Raw genomic sequence first — 16,081 nt, forward strand, 5'->3', positions numbered from 1 at the left:
CAGGCACAGGGAGTGTGCCATGTTCAGGGTGGTAGGGATGATGCTGCCACCCTGTGGGAGCACCCATCTGGAAAGGCCACATGTGATCATCAAGGCCAGGATGTTTTTCTCTGCTCTGTGTGTAATGCAACAATTCCAGCCTCTGGGTGGTTTTTGACCTCGGGGGCGAGGTGCCTCCGTGCCACACTGGAGTACCGGAGTTTGTGTCCTGCCTCTGTCCAATTCTAGCTTCCTTCTAATGAGGCAGCAGGTAATGGCTAAAGTACCTGCCACCCTGTGGGATACCTGGGCTGAGTTCTTGGCTCCTGTTTTCCACCTGGCACAGTGCTCACTCAGGATCTCACTCCCTTGCTCTCTGCCTGTTTATGTCTGTCTGTCTCTCAAATAAATAAAAACAGCTGAGGGTTTTCATGACACTGCTTCTGAAAGTTGTAACTGGTTTCTTCACAAACCTGTACAGGAACTTTCAGTTGATGGAGTTGCTGAAGTTCAGGTGCAATGATGCAAGAGTAGAAAGTGTGCAATGATGTGAGAGGAAAGAAAGGGCTGCTTCCCCGACGAGGGGAAGGACGAAGTTACTCCCAGTGAGCTGCAGAGTACTTCCAGATTCCCACAGGGCTCTGTTTTCAGTCCTTGTAGCTAGGGTGTGAGTTGCTGGAATGGAAAATGTGTTGACTTTTTAACCAAATGTATCAAAAGAAGAACTCTGCAACTTTGTCTTTGTAGAGTGCTAAGTGGCTGGTATTTAAAAAATACAACTGTAGCACTTGGGCCTGACAGGCATCACTTGATTGTCTCCTCTGATTTGTGGGAGTTTGGTAGCAGAACACTAAGATATCAGACTGTGTTGTCTGGTCCGTTGACACTGCATATTGCTTATTCAATGGCTCCTCGCTAGCGGAGAGACCAGACCTCAGTTCCCTGGCTGCCTCAGCTAGACCAAGAGGTCAGCTCCTTGCAATCAGTTGGGAAGAAGCCTGCTGTCCCATTGGGCCCTCTGGTACTAGAAGCACAACAATGCTGACCATACTTTATGTGTTGATGCTGGAAATAAAAACCCAAGGACTGGCTTGAAACCCCTGTAATGCCTGCTGTCTCTGGAAGACGACTTCATATAACCAGTCTCAGAAAAGACTTCTCCATACATCCTTGCTTCTTACTTAGTAGAGAAATTCTTGAAGGCCTTTTGCTAGAGCAAAGCTTACTTTAATCTCTTGTCATTCACGTGCAAAATGACTGGAGTATTGCAATGCCCTTGGACCGTCTGCTGACTGAGTGTTGGTTCCAGGAATAGGACACTGTCAGCACTAAGTAGTTTTATCTGTGAAGCCCGGTGGGTTGACGTCATTGATTGGTTCATAGTCATTTCCCATCCTCTGTCCAGCTACTATTGTGGAGCTGGGCACGTACAATTGTTACTGGAGAAATGCAGGGTTCTTGTCTTCGTGCATTAAAGAATTCAGGCATGAGACAGAGTAGTGGAAAGTAAAAAGTAGCAAAGTTTATTAAGGTAGAGACATCCACAAGAACAGATGGGCACCTCTCCAGACAGGACCTGAGAGAGAGTGCCCAGTCGCTTGGGTGGGGGGAAGGTGGGAGGTTACATGGTTGAGTGGAGAGATTACACCTGGCCAGACCAGGTAGGCAGCTCAGCAGAGAGGCAGAGGGCTGAGCACACAGTCCGGTTGAGACGGGGGTTTTTAAGGAGATGGGTCTCTGTCCTCACACATCTCCTCCTGAAACAAAGGACTTTATGGCTGTAAATACTAAGAAGCTCCTATCTGAGTTTTCCCTTGAAGGTATCAGACAGGAGGAAGCCTAGCTGGCGCCATCCTGGGTTCAGAGGAAGGGTGAGCAGGACCCCCTAGAGAACGGGGATCCAGAGCAGGATGTTTGAAATGCAGATACTGGGCTGCATCTGGGAGATTGTGGAAGATTTGTCAGGCAAAAGGGGCGGGGACCTCCACCTGGCAGGTTATCAGGTAGAAGGGGGCAGGGCAGGATGCGAAGGCTGGGCTGCCCCTGAAACATTATCGGGATGACTTTGAGATACAGATGCGTATGCTGGATATAGACATCTTCTCTTTAGGCCTGTCATACACACATAAGCTCATATGTAACTTCCTACCTAACACAATGACTTAGAACATATAGAGCATTTATGTGTGGTGTTGGCTTTGTGCAATGATAATATAACCAAAACTCACAGATGCTGTGATTGTCCACCCTGGCAACAGGCAAACAGATGCACTCTCGTGTGCAGTCATCCTAGGTGGGTACATCTGGGGGCCCGAGGAAAGGGGTCCTTGTGCTGACCCTGATGTGCCTACTTATGAGCAGTGCAATTTGACTACTTTTAATTTCAACTACTTTTAGCTGAGTTAATCTGTGTTTTCCTTGTCCAAGGAAAAAGACAACAATTGGGATGGGCTGCTTATACTTTCTTGGCATCCTGCAAATAAGGTGTGCAGGCCCCTTGGGGTGGTGGAAGCTATGGTGGGGCTCTGAACACTAAGTCCTGGCAGTGCTGGAGGAGGAGGGGACATGGATGCTTTGGCCAGGAGCAGCCCCCTCCTGTCCGTGCCTGGGAGCCATCCACCCCACCTATGTGCCATCCATGTCTGCTCAGATTTTGCTTTCTAAAGACTTATTTATTAATTTGAAAGAATTATAGAAAGGAAGAGGCAGAGAGAGATTGTCCATCTGCTTTTTCACTCCCCAGATTTCCGTGGTGCCAGCGTTGGGCCAGACTGAAGCCAAGGTCTTCATCCAGGTCTCTCACATGGGTGACACTGTTTTCCTAGGCACAGTAGCAGGGAGTGAGTTTAGAAGTGGAGCAGCTGGGACATGACCTGGCAGCCATATGCGATGCTGGCGTCTCAGGTGGTGACTTCGCCTGCTGTATTACAATGCTGGCCCCACATCTGCTCAGATTTAAGCTGCACCGCTGTCCATGGCATCAGCAGGACCACACTGCAGTGGAAGATGGACGGTAGTGGAGTCCGCATGCGCGTTTCCACCTGCCCGTCTCTGTCACTGTGTCTCACTGTGTCCCTTACTTCTTCCTTTTTTTCCTTTCCAAGTGGAGGAAGACACGGAAGAAAGCTCTCGGTCAGGAAGAGAGTCTGTGTCCACAGCCAGCGACCAGCCGTCCCACTCCCTGGAGAGACAGACAAACGGCAACCAGGAGAGGGGTGACAAGACCGACAGGAAAAGGGATAAGACCGGGAAAGAGAAGAAAAAAGACAGAGACAAAGAAAAGGACAAAATGAAAGCCAAGAAAGGCATGCTGAAGGGCTTGGGAGACATGTTCAGGTAAGGCTGCACCGACCCAGCCCCTGCCCCCGGAGTGTTAGAAACGCTCCGTGCCACCGTCATAGACACGCTTGCCTGGGCTGCGGGCTGTGCCCTGTCGCACATGTGCCCACAGTGGACCCGCGTGTGGTTAGGTGGCACCAGACCACTGAAAGTGCCCATGTGCAGATCTGAGAACCACCTTGGAGGTCCTTGCACAGCTTCCAGTCACAGCCACTGTAGTGTCCCCTTCTTGAAGTGTCACACCTCAGACGCCTGCCAGCCCGCTGAGCTGCTGGTAGGAAAAGGAGGGAAGAGAGCAGGAGCCCCAGCGAGACAAAGGGCTGTTAACACAGTGTTTATTCTCTGTGTGGGAACAATGCTTCATTATTTAAATGCAACACAGAGCTCAAGTTAGTGGTAGCATTTAGAGGTTCATTAATAACAAGTCTAATAAAAAAAAGTTACAAATAGAGCTTCAATTAAGCTGTGTTGATTAATTTAATACTCATTGCTTCGGTCTGTGACGATGTCATTAAACATAGTCTCTGGCTGTTTCTTGACAGTTGTTTTTGTGCCCCTAAATTATATTCGAGGTTACTTAGCATGTTTTTTTTTTTTTTTTTAACAAATCATGCCATACAATTAAAGTGACAGGTTGTTCAGAAGTCGCCCCCAAACTCTCCCTTGAATGCCCGTCGAAGGTGGTTTGTAACAGCCAGGCATTAAATGTTAAATACGAGGATGGCTTTGTTGTTGCATAAATTAAAGCCGCACACATAGCAAGGTTGGAAATTGAAAATGGCACAGCCATTTGACTTTTCAGAAAGTAGTTATCCCGCGTCACACAGCCCCTCCTTTGGCCTGTTCTGAACTGCCAAATGTGAGCAAGCGTTTTCGTCTTCGTAGAATTTCTTCACTTGTGATGCCAGGGTTGACCTCCATAAACTCAGGGACCTACAGGTAAGTGAGGCCGGGAAGTCGGGGAATTGTGGCTGTGCGGCCCAGCAGGGGTGCTCTGAGGACATCCGGGTACAAGTGCGTGGAAGACAGAGACTCACTACAGACTCAGTGCACTCAGGGCCTGGGCTCCCAGCAGTGTCACCTTTAATTTAAATGGCATTGGATTCCCGTCGCCCAGTGCTTTGGAACACAGGGTTTCCATCAGGGGTTTCTTGTTTGTTTTTTGCTCTTCTGAATGCATTGTTTGGTCAGGTCATCTTTCTTCGTTATATTCCAAGTCCAACAGGACTCCCTGGGTGAAATTGCTTGAACTGCCACTTTGCGAGTTTCTGTGTTAGCCAGGGGGCCGTGCAGACTGACAGCTCGTCATCTAGCACCTGCATAATGCACGCCATTATGGCTGCTGCCCAGCGATTAAAAACAGGGAGCGTGGAGGACTGGCTTGTTGGCTTTCACGCATCAGCCGGCATTCCTGTGATGGATGCTGTGTGCTCTTCTTGTCATGGAACAGAAGATAAGCCGCTGCTCGTTCAGGGATCTGTTAATTATGAATCACCTTTTTCTGCAACCTGCAAGTGCAGAGCAGAGGCCTGTGGTCGAGCTTTCGGTTTGGGACCAGGAGATTGCAGAGAGTGGGGCAGTGTGTGTTGTTTCCGGGAGCCGTGATAAGCAGTGCAGTGTGGCCCTCCGCCTGCTAAGGGTGCTGCACACGCCACATGTGCTGTATCTAGCACTGCACCTACCCTGCAGGCTCTTCTGTGGCCTGTCACAGGAGCCAGCGTCGTGATAGAGTGGACCCATTTGTAAACGTCACAGGCCTGCTCGTTCTTGAGAACTGAGCTCTTGGGTTTGGGTCAGAGGCTGAGGTTTTTCTGAAAGTTAGGAAGCAGCTTCCCCCCCGCGTTTGCATTTTGCAGTTACTCCATTGTGCTTTACTGGGAGCTCTGATTCTGAGATGATGCCCACTGATTGGGCTTGTGAGGCAAGTTCAAAAGTAATTCCGTGGAAAACTGAATGAAAAGACGTTTGTGGCAGGCGTTTGACAAGGTTGTTCAGACACCTGATCTCATACCAGAGTGCCTGGGTTTGAGTCCTGGCTCTGCTTCTGATTCAGGTTCCAGCTGAACCACACCCTGGGAGGCAGCAGGTGATGGCTCAAGTGCTGAGTGGATCTGTATGGAGCTCCTGCCTCCTGACCCTGGCCTGACCCAGCCCTGGCGGTTGTGGGCATTTGAGGAGAGAACCAGTGTATGCACGATATGCTCGCTGTCTCTACCTCTCAGATAAAATGAAGTATAAAAATAGTAAAAGTTTATATTGGTGCAAAGTTTGAAATCCATATATAGGTTATTCATAGAATGCATTTTCCATGACCTTTTGGAAGACCCATGTATGCATGGATTTCAAAATTTTTTTGTGCCCAAATAAACTTATTTTTAAACTTATCTTCTACCAGCTTTGTGACATACACGCTCTCGTGTGCTGATCACTCCTGCAGAGCTTTTCCCAGCTCCAGGCTCGGTGACGTCTGCGGCAGCTGAGACTCTGCAGTGGTTCTAGTATTGATGCCATTGAGGTCTGGAGCTGCAGTGGTTCTAGTATTGATGCCATTGAGGTCTGGAGTCCAAAGGACAGAGCCTTTCTCCCAGGAGAGCAGCACAGCCTGCGAGGCATGCCCGAGTGATGCTGTCTGCAGAGCTCAGCATCTTGTGTGTGTCCTTTGGACACGGCTGTGTTCTGTCTGGTTGTGGCCCACTGAGGATCGTGGCTTGCCAGGTGCCATCTGTGTTAGTGAATCTTGACCCCGAATCTTCCTTCCCAGCACTGTTACATGGCATTAGTATTTAGAGCACTGATGTTTTAGCTACCTTCCCTCCCTACTGAGTGGGATTGCTTGGGACGAGTATTCCCTCGACTTGATTCTTTTATTTTTAAAATTTATTTATTTTCATGTCCTTTAAAACATAGTGACAGAGGGGAGAGAGAGAGAGAGAGAGAGAGAGAGAGAGAGAGAGAGAGAGAAATCTTCCATCCACTGGTTTACTCTCGAAATGCCTACAACAGCCATGGCTGGGCTAGGCTGAGGCCAGGAGCCTGGAACTCCCTCCAGGTCTCTCACATGGGTGGATCCAAGCACTTGGGCCATCGTCTGCTGCCTCCTAGTGCATTAGCAGAGAGTAGGATTGGAAGCAGAGTAGCTGGGACCAGAACTGACACTTGAACATGAAATGTGGGCATCCCACATGGTGCCTTCACCCCTGAACCACAACACATACCCCCCATTTTTAACATAGGGAAGTGCAGTAAGACTTCAAAATTGCTTTTTCTTTCTTTCCTTACCGATTTATTTATTTGAAAGACAGAATTACTGTTGTGGGGGGAGGGGCAGAATATCTCCATCTGATGATAAACTCCCCAAATGGCTACAATGGCTGGGGCTGGGCCAGGCCAGAGCCAGGAGCCTGGAACTCAGCCTCTGAGGCTCCCACGTAGGGGGCAGGGGTCCACGCACTTGGCCATCTTCCGCTGCCTTCCCGGGTGCATTCACAGGGAGCTGGATCAGAAGTGGAGCAGCTGAAACTGGAACCTGCTCTCCCATGGGACGCTGGCATCTCAAGTGGAGGCTGAACCCGCTGCGCTGACACCAGCCCCAGCCTCTTCGTCTTTGTTTCTTTCTGAAAACAAAGATGTAATTTCCTTAGCTTTGTTGCTTTTAAATAGCTTCATCAAAGCCCATCTCTGCATGGACACATCTTGGCACAGTGAAATGTTTGCGTGTGGTAGCGCCAGTGCCAGCCTCAGGTTCAGGTAGGGGTGTGTCCCTGAGCTGCTTTTGTTTTAATTTGTGGTTCAGGTACAAGGAGAAAGGGGCAAAAGGTTAGAGATGCCAGGAGCCGGGGGAACACTTCTCTGGGTGAGTGCAGCACAGACCAGCCCTTCCCTGCGGAGGGCCTGGTTATCTGAGGCATGTCCTGCCCTGTAAAAACAAGCCCAGCTTCCACACCCACTGGCCCTGCCCCACCCCACCACACACACCGTGGCTTTTGGTTAAATCTGATGAGAGCCGGGTAGCTGGGCCTTTCAAAAACAGAGGAATCGCATGGCTCGGTGCTGGGGGATTTGCTGTCGCTGGCGCCCACAGACACATAGATTTCTATTTCACACATTGAACGGGAGGCACAGGAGTGACTGAATCATTCACACACGGCCCCAGGAAGGAGTGTTGTGAGTCACACGAATCAATTTCTCTAAATTACGGAGGATACGGAGCGCCACTGCTGTCCTGATGCATGTTTCAGTTCACAAATTTAAGTCTGTAAGAAATGAAATAGCGAACATTGAGTGTTTTGTGTCCCTATTAATTTCTCCTCGCACCTATGAGGCCCTGGCTCCTTAAATGAAATATCTTGTTGTCTTAGAAACCTGAGTGTGCCTCCAGAGCAGGTCAGTGCAGCCCATTCCCTGTGCCCAAGAGCACCGCAATTTTGAGCCTGTGTGTGTGTGTTGGCGTCTCAGGTGCTTGGCTCTTTAAATGTAAACCGCTTCAACACAGCTGAGAATCCTGCTGCTATGTGATACTGTCACTAACGAGGGACCAAGTCTCACTTTGGAAGGAGGAAGATCTGTTGTGAGTGTTTTACACGTGTTTGTTTTTGGAGCAGAGCGACAGTGTTTCCTAAGCAGTTAGTCCCATCTCTAAATTGATGTATGCAACAATACACCAGAATCCTATATTCTTAGATACTGCGAATTTAAAATCACGTGTTCCCTTTTTTGCCAGCCCTGGAGTAAGTACAATTTGATGTTGCTTTGCTGGGAAATTGGAACCGTTATCATCTCCACGGTGTGGAATTGTGTGGACTCCAGCTGACGTCTCGGACGTGACCTTGCTGAGCCTGCCTCTGGTCTATTGCATGCTGGTGTCCCTCCATGGCAGCTGCGAGTGTGGCTGGGGCAGAGCGAGAGCAAAAGCCTTGCTGTGATCCTACCATTAACATCAGATCCTCCAATTATAGTTTGCATAATTGTCTGGGATCCCACCCCCACCCCCACCCCCAGCATTTTTTCTGATGCAGTTCTGTCACAGGAGGCGGTCTTGCTCGGTGGGAGTCAGATCCACTCCCCTGTCTTCTGTGTGTAGGACATTGGCGTTTGCAGCACAGCATGAACAAGATCAAGTTTTAAATGCGGTCGGCACGCCTTGGGCTTGGAGCTGGTCACAGGCCTGCCTTGTTTGTGTGTACTAACCCAGTCTGTGCGTGTTTCTCGTTTAGCCTGGCCAAACCGAAGCCCCAGAAGAGGTGACCAGCGAGCCAGACTCAGTGGTGTCTTGAGCAGCGTATATTGCACAGTTGTTTTTTAAACAAACAATAAATTTAATTTTAAAGAATTCCCAGTGGCTGTTGATGGATTTTGTTGACGTCATCAGCGGGTTTGATGGTTTTGTCACTTCTGTATTTGTCATTCTGGAACTTTTGATTCCACGCCTGTGGTGGGGGCACATCATTAGCCTCTCTTCATGGTGAAAAGCCATGTTCCTTGCTGCTGGTGTGATTAGAAACCACCAGTGCACGCGAAGTGGGTGTTGGAGTCTGCGTGTTCATGGCATATGCACAGCCACCCAGTGGTGTCGTGGCACTGAGTGGGAACAGGGCCATGAGTGAGTTGCAGGAAAGAAGCAGTGTAGTGGACTGGGCTGATGCAGCTGTAGTGTCGTGGGTGAGGTGTGAGCCCGTGATGACCAAATAGGCCAGTTTGTGAGGGCGTTGTGGTGAGGGTCTGTCCCCTCTAAGCATTGCAGACTTTAGACAGGAAATGGGGCTGTGAGGGAAACAAGTGTCTGGGTTCAGGGGACTGATGTACGCGTTCTTCCAGCACTAGGAAGTAGAGCTACTCGGGTAAACAGTGATGCTGAGGTGGGGGGGGCAGGGGGGGGAATGGAGAGAGAGAGACAACATGCATGTGAGAAGCATGCATGTTCTGTGAATGTCAGTGTGTCTGGGAAGAGTGTGCCGGCCTCGGTTGAACCACACAGTCCAGGGCTCGTGCAGGTGCACTGTAGAACGTCCTGCTTCAGAGAAAGCCTCTGCCTTCCAAGAAACCTAATTCATCGTCTCTGTTATCCAGACACCCGGGATCTCAGAGGAAGACTAGTTAGCTAGCTCCGCCTTCAACAGTGTTAGAATCACACCCTCACAAAAAGTAAATGGGAAGAGGGAACCCATTCAATAAAGAGTGTTACGGAGTTGGACTGCGTGCCTGTGAGAAGGATGCGACTGCTCTCACTTGGTAGCATTCCCACGCCCACCCTCACCCCACGCTGGCCAAGCACACAGCCGCCTGTGTCAAGCAGGGAGGCACAGGTCATGGTGTCTGATGGTTTGTTTCAGGACACGGCTTGGGGTTCTCTGTGCCTCTGGCTTCAGTCCAGCATGGATCCCTGTGACCAGCTCCACATGGGTAGCCTCCAGTAGCATCCTGTGCAGTCGGCTGGTGGCTTGGAGAATGCAGTTACAATAAGTACTTTCAACCCTGCCCCTAACCACGTGAATCCCTGGAGCAGTGCTTTGTAGGGAAAGAAAGAACCTCATGAGAGAGAGGTGCTGCTGCATTTTCTTTGCTCTCTCACTTGCTCCCCGGACAGCAGAAGCCCAGTTATGTCCTTACACGTCCGGGGGCTTTCTTTGGCATGAATCTCCAGTGTGTGAATCCCACGGACTTCATGGATGGTCCTTTTCATTTGAAAAGAAACAGAGCTTCCTGTTCTTAACACTGGGAAATAAGTGCCAGACAGACCTATTCGCAGCAAAGACAGGTTCTAGGGGAGCTGATCCCTCTGCTTGAGGCGTGCTCCTTTTCTTGTTAGCGCCTTTTATAGAGAGAACCTCTGACACCTGCAGAGGGGACGGGGAGGCGGGAGGCCCGGGCAGGAGGCTCTCCAGGCCCTTCACTGGCTGCCGTCTTCACAATTTCTCTGCCACGGACCTGTGGCGCGGGTGTCAGCGATGACACCTGCTTCATCGTCTCTGTAAAAGCAGACCTTTCCCTAAAAGAAATTTTTGACACTTCTGAGCTGCTAAGTCAATTTCACTTCCAGGCTGGGTAGAAAATGGAATCCTTTTTTCTGCAACTGATGTGAAAATTGAAGAGCAGTGACTATTCACGTTCTAATAACCTGGGGTAAATAAGCGGCGCCGCACCGCTGCGAGGCAGCTCGGGTAATGGCATCCACCAGGACGTGTGTGGGAACAGTCTTTCTGAGCTTTCCATCTGCTGCCACCACCGCGCTGCAGCCTCTACGTTCTGTAGAAGGGATCGAGTCCTTGCTGTTCCGGAATGAGTTTCCACCCGCCACAACTTCTTACATAAATGCAACTGTTTTACCCTCATACCAGGGAGAGCCCTGAATGGGGTTCTTCTGACCTGGGTTTAATCATAGCCAGTTGAGACGCTAATGATGAAGTCTGTAGTGAAATAGCCCTGGCTCCTGTAAACCTTTCCACTTCTCTGTGTTTGTCTTTGTGTAGTTGACCCAGCCACAGTCCACACCCAGGCGAAGCCCCTGAAGCCGGCATGGCCCTCTCTCGGGCATCACTGCCTGGCTGTCTCCTCTCCCGTGTCCTTGGTGCCCATCCTTGTCCTCCAGCATGGCGTTGTTTCTTCCATCTTAGCCCCACCTCACCCCCTCCTCCCCAGCAAACTCCTTGGCCAGTCTGTGTTTGCAGTCTCTCTGTTGTTTTCTCTTCAGCTGCCTTCAGCGAACCCTTTGATCCTGCCCTGTCCAGGTCACCAGTGCCTGGAGAAGTCCACGTGCCTTGTCACCTGTCCTCTGCATCTGCCTGTGACGCTGCATATCGTGGGGACCAGTCTGCCAGCTCTGCTCCTCCCTCCTGGTCCCTGCCCTCCCTGCTCCTTTGCAGATTGTGTCCTGTGCTGTTCTGCAGGTCTTAGGGTCAAGGGCTGGCCCTGGTCCTCGCGTCTCCCCCGCCTCCTTCAGTAGCAAACGGCTCTGTGCCCAGTATGCAGTCTGCAGCTCTGCGGGTGCCTTTAGGCTGATGACTCCCTGCTTCCTGTCTCCAGCCTGGGCACTCGGAGCTGTGCACCTGCAGGGGCCGCTGTGTTCCTGACATGTTCACTGCCCCTGCCTCTCCCCCCTTTCTCAGACGATGGCGGCCGCCCTCCAGCTAGGTTAGGTCTTAATCTGGGGTAACCCTGACCCCATTTGTTCCCTGCACCCCACCTTCAGTCTGTGGAGGAGCAGTAGTCTACCTGATCTGATTCCAGCAGGGTCTGTCACCCTAGTATTTTTTGACCCCCAGCACCGTGTTCCCGCAGGGCCAAGGACGCACTTATCCCCCAGCAGAATCAGTGGCATGGGTCAAGCACAAATCACAGGGACCCTCTCTGAGTCGTCTGCAGTCGAGGCTGTTTTGGTGGCTCCCCATCCCCTCTCCTCCCACATTGGCAGTGGCCTCAGAGCCACACCCTTGTGCCTGTGGTCTCTCCTTGTCATCATAGCCAGATGGTGCCATGCTTTGCTCTCAGCTTCAACCCCAGTGTGCTACACTTTGCCCTGGCATTCAGCCCCGCTGTAGCCTTCTGGGTCACTCGGTAAAACTGAAATCTTTTGAGTCCCCTGCTGGGCCCCTTGGGATGTGGCCCCTGTTGCCTTGGTCCTTGCTCTCTCTAGACCTGGGGTATCTTTGTCTGAGATGCCGGTGGCTTCGCTCTCATGCCTTTTTTAACATCTGGCCTTTTCCACAGCTGCATGGGGTTGAAAAATTCTAGGATGACACACCCTGCTGGAAACAGAGCAGGTGGGCTCCTGCACCCCCACACACTGAATGTGGGGTACACGGAACAAGAAGGATCAAAGACTACCCAGGTTTGGACCTAACCTACCTGGAGGGTGGCAGCCATCATCGGAGGAAGAGGGGAGTGGCAGGGGCAGAACCCAGGAAGTGTCTACGAGCTGGTCCTTGGGACTCCTCTGTAGCCAGGCTCTGCCTCTGTGCCTGGAGCCCTGTGTCTCCATCTGGCTCTGCTGGGGGTAACACCCCCTTGGGGAGCCCCACCAGCGCTCCAAAGCCCGGGTTGAGGTCCCCGATGCCTGGCCCTCTGGGTTCTCACGTGGAGGAAGTGACTTCTAGCCCCTTAGCTCCTGGGATCAGGAACACACCCCCCAGCAGGCCTGATCAGGCCTTGCCCTTACTTAGGTGCGCCCCTTGCGTTGGGGAGATGGGGGAGGACTCCCTCCCACAGGACCCCACTTCCTCTCTGAATCCTTGAGCCAGGGTCTGCCTCTGGTGCCATCCACACTGCCGGACACCGGAGGCCTGAGAGCGGCCAGCGTCAGCGGCCAGCTGTGTCTGTGTGGAGCCCTGGCTGTGGGAAGTGGGCCCGTGGTCTCTGCCCCGAGGGAGGGGACAGCCCTTCTTCATGGCCCCTGATCTGCTTGGTGTCCTTTGTTGTTGCGTTCACTTCTCTCTGCCATCGGCCCCTACCCGAGCGTTCCCGTTACCTCAGCCACACTGGGACGCTGGCCCCTACCCGAGCGTTCCCGTTACCTCAGCCATGCTGGACTTCGGCCCCTACCCAAGTGTTCCCGTTAGCACAGCCACACCAGGACGCCGGCCCCTTCCTGAGCGTTCCCTGCTGGCTCAGCCACGCCAGGACGCTGGCCCCCACGTGAGCGTTCCCAGCTAGGTCAGCCACGCAGGGACAACTGCGGGCACGTGAGCATTCCTGTTACGTCGGTTTCTCTGTCTCTGCCGCTGGTGGTCGTGGACCGCAGGTGTTTACCCCATCTGTCAATGTTGTTTTCTCTGCTGCTGGCCCCCACGTGAATGTTCCCCGTTGTGGCAGAGAACTGGTGGTCATGGCCCCGTGAGCATTCTCCATTACCTCAGCACTGCGTTCTCTGCCGCTGGCGGCCACGTAAATGTTCCCTGTTAACCTCGGGCAGACATTCTCCACTGCTGGTGGCCACAGCCTTGTGTGTTCCCCTGTCAAGTCAGCACCACTTTCTCTGCTGCTGGGCGCAACTGGCCACGTGAGTGTTCTCCGCCACTTCAGGGCCACTTTCTCTGCCGTTGGCCACCACGTGAGTTGCCCCATTACCTCAGGGGTACTTTGTCGCTGGTGGCCATGGGCCACGTGAGCGTTCAGCGTGGTTTACTCTGATGTGGCCACCGACCACAGGAGTGTTTCTTGTTACCTCGGTACCACTTTTTCTGTCACTGGCCCCCACATGAGCTTTCCTGTTACGTCAGCCATGCTTTCTTTGCCACCGGCAGCCATGGGCCACGTGAGTGTTAAGCATGGTTTTCTCTGATGCAGCCACCAGCCACGGGAGTAACCCCTGTTACTTCAGTGCCAATTTCTCTGCCACTGGCCCCCACATGATCATTCCCAATACATCAGCCATGCTTTCTTTGCCACCGTCAGCCATGGGCCACGTGAAAGTTCAGCCTGGTTTTCTCTGATGCGGCCACCAGCCACGGGAATGTCCCCTGTTACCTCAGCACCACTTTGTCTACCACTGGCCCCCCTGTGAGCATTCCCCTTTACATGAGACCACTTCTCTGCCGCTGGCAGCATGGGCCACGTGTGTCTCCCACCTTATCTTAATGCTGCTTTGTCTGCTGCTGGGCGCCACTGGCCACGTGAGTGTTCCCTGTCACTTCAGGGCTGATACTACCGCTGCTGGCTGCCACGTGAGCATCCCCCCTTACGTCAGCGTCGTTTTTCTCTGTTGTGGCTGCTGGCCACGTGAGTGTCCCCTGTTACCTCACTCCACTTTCTCTGCCGCTGGCCACCATGTGAGTGTTCCCGGGTACTTTCTCTGTCATGGGCAGCCACTACAACCTGAGGTTCACATTATGTCCGCCTGTCTTTCTTGGCTGCTGGTGGCCATGGGTGATGGAAACGGCCCCAGGTACCTCAGACTCCTGCCCAGTCATGCCAGGCAATTCTCATCTTTGAGGCTGGGTGTTGTGTCCTTGAGGGGACATAGAGTCCAATGCGGAGCTGGCATTAAATCTACCCTGGTGATGTCTTCCCACCCGCAGGATGGCAGGCCTCATAGAGAAGCTAAAGTCATATGCCACAGCAGGGGGAGTTGGCACAGGGCCACATTCTCCTGCAGGCCACCCCTACGCCAGGGCAGCCGACACCCGGCTCCTGCCTGGCCCACAGGGGCACTAGGGATCCGCACCCATTGAGCCACCTGGGCCCAACTCTTCCCCTGCAGGCCGGAGTCTTCCCTCCAGTGGGGGTGGCTTCATGCTGTGAGGGTCCCTGGGTTTATAGCGTTCCTGAATCTATATCACAGCTGCAGCTAACAATAGCTCTTTCTCTGGGCTTACGCAACAGCTTCAGGTTAGAAAAACAAGTGGAGACGGCTTACCTCTGCGTGCAGGGAGGTTGAAGGAAGATGAAGTCAAAGGCGCTCACGGTTGTCAGTTCCTCCATTTCTCCTCTGCCAGCGGACTCAGGGGCCATTGGCACCCCAGACCCGCCATTCAGGCGTCGTGGGGGAGCTGCTGGTCCGTGAGACTTTCCCCAGGACGAGGCACCCCCGGACTGGCGTCCTCCACCCTTGCGGCCGCCGGCAGTCAGCTCCTTGCGTGTCTGTGCAGGCGCACGTTCTGCTGAGCACGCCGTTTGCAACAGCGCAGCTATTTAATCCTCACAGCAACCCACAGCCCTCACAGGGCTGTTCTCGGCCCTGACTTGTCGGCAAAGAGAAACACTGACGATGGGAGAGCGGCGGGCTCACCACGGTCACCCTGTGCTCTGGTGGTGGCGACTCCCTGGGTGGGGTCATGGGGCAACCTCCACCCAGCCCACGCACCCCTCCTGGGGGGCTGTGCCTTCTGCCATGTGACGTGGTGTTGCTGTTGTGTGCACTGTGAAGATTCCTTTCACTGGAGCTTGGAAGTGTAGAAGTTAGTAGTTCTGAACTTGAACTTTTTAGTTCCTCCTTGATTGGTGTAGCTCTCTGTCTGTGGGCCTTTCTGTCTCAGAGAGGGATCGCATTTCTCATTTAAACACGGCCGCTGGCCACATCCCCCCGGCCCCTGCCCATGCCTTCACTGACCACCGTACACGGAGGCCCTGAGGATGGTGATTATGAGACCCCTTCCCTCCTGCTGCTCTCCTTCCGTGGCCTTGGAGTCCTGGGCTGCTCTGCACCCCTGTGCAGCCTCCTGTCTGGCTCTGCTACAGTTATTTCTTTATGTTCTCCTCTCACTGCTAAGAAACACTTGCAGGCTTCCTTTGCTCTACCAACCCTCTACAGATTCCTCTGCACCTCGCCCGGCCGCACCTGTGCCACCCATGACCCAACCCTGCAGACTCAGTGGCTGCTCCACACCCTGTGCAGCACACGCCCTCGGGCTGCCTCCTGCGGGGCCACTCAGGGCTGTGTACCTTGTACCCAAGTGAGTGCCTCCCTCCCAGCCTTCACTGACTTCCACTGACTGTGGGGAACGCGTGTTTTTAGCCAGTTCTGCTTTCAACCTGATTTCAGGCATTAGAAGTGCATCCCAAGTTTAACTTCCTGAATTCCTAGAGGAAGCTCCTGGCTTCAGATCCACCTAGCTCTGGCCTTTGCGGCCATTTAGGGAGTGAACCAGCTGATGGAAGACCTTTCTCTCTCTGTCTCCCTCTCTGTCTGTAACTACCTCTCAAATAAATAAAATCTTAAAAAGTACTTCAGTGATGGAAGTCCTCTTGTCTTAGGTGGTAGGTAGCTATGGCCTTGATGAAACTGACAGCTTTTAAAGTTTATTTTGTATTTGTTTGAAAGAGGAACAGAAAG

General features: G+C 52.6%; 1 protein-coding gene and 2 long non-coding RNA genes across 29 annotated transcripts in view; 2 read left to right on the forward strand and 1 right to left on the reverse strand.

Moving 5' to 3' along the window:
* PARD3 (par-3 family cell polarity regulator) overlaps positions 1-16,081 on the forward strand; it is a 514,965-nt gene that overhangs the window by 341,083 nt on the left and 157,801 nt on the right. For 19 of the 26 annotated variants that reach the window (XM_070056191.2, XM_070056180.2, XM_089312481.1 and 16 more), the window contains one exon: positions 3,084-3,315. In XM_070056191.2, coding sequence (XP_069912292.2) covers positions 3,084-3,315 — 232 coding nt within the window. Of the gene's footprint in view, positions 1-3,083; positions 3,316-4,203; positions 4,258-7,111; positions 7,172-8,531; positions 8,648-16,081 lie in introns of those variants that run through there. The other 7 variants (XM_089312495.1, XM_070056195.2, XM_070056194.2 and 4 more) reach the window with 4 other exon arrangements.
* LOC149122854 (uncharacterized) lies at positions 5,704-6,081 on the forward strand. Its single transcript, XR_016219945.1, has 2 exons — positions 5,704-5,833; positions 5,873-6,081. It is a non-coding gene; the product is annotated as an uncharacterized LOC149122854 (long non-coding RNA).
* On the reverse strand, positions 6,579-14,913 carry LOC149122855 (uncharacterized). 2 transcript variants are annotated; one of them, XR_016219944.1, is made up of 3 exons: positions 14,666-14,875; positions 7,294-7,571; positions 6,579-6,932 (listed from the first exon to the last, which is right to left on the reverse strand). It is a non-coding gene; the product is annotated as an uncharacterized LOC149122855 (long non-coding RNA). The 2 variants fall into 2 exon arrangements; XR_016219943.1 differs by lacking the exon at positions 7,294-7,571 and having other exon boundaries at positions 14,666-14,913.

This window comes from Oryctolagus cuniculus, chromosome 13 (genome assembly GCF_051225735.1).
Source record: "Oryctolagus cuniculus isolate XC-2025 breed Fujian yellow rabbit chromosome 13, ASM5122573v1, whole genome shotgun sequence".
Lineage (NCBI taxonomy): Eukaryota > Metazoa > Chordata > Mammalia > Lagomorpha > Leporidae > Oryctolagus > Oryctolagus cuniculus.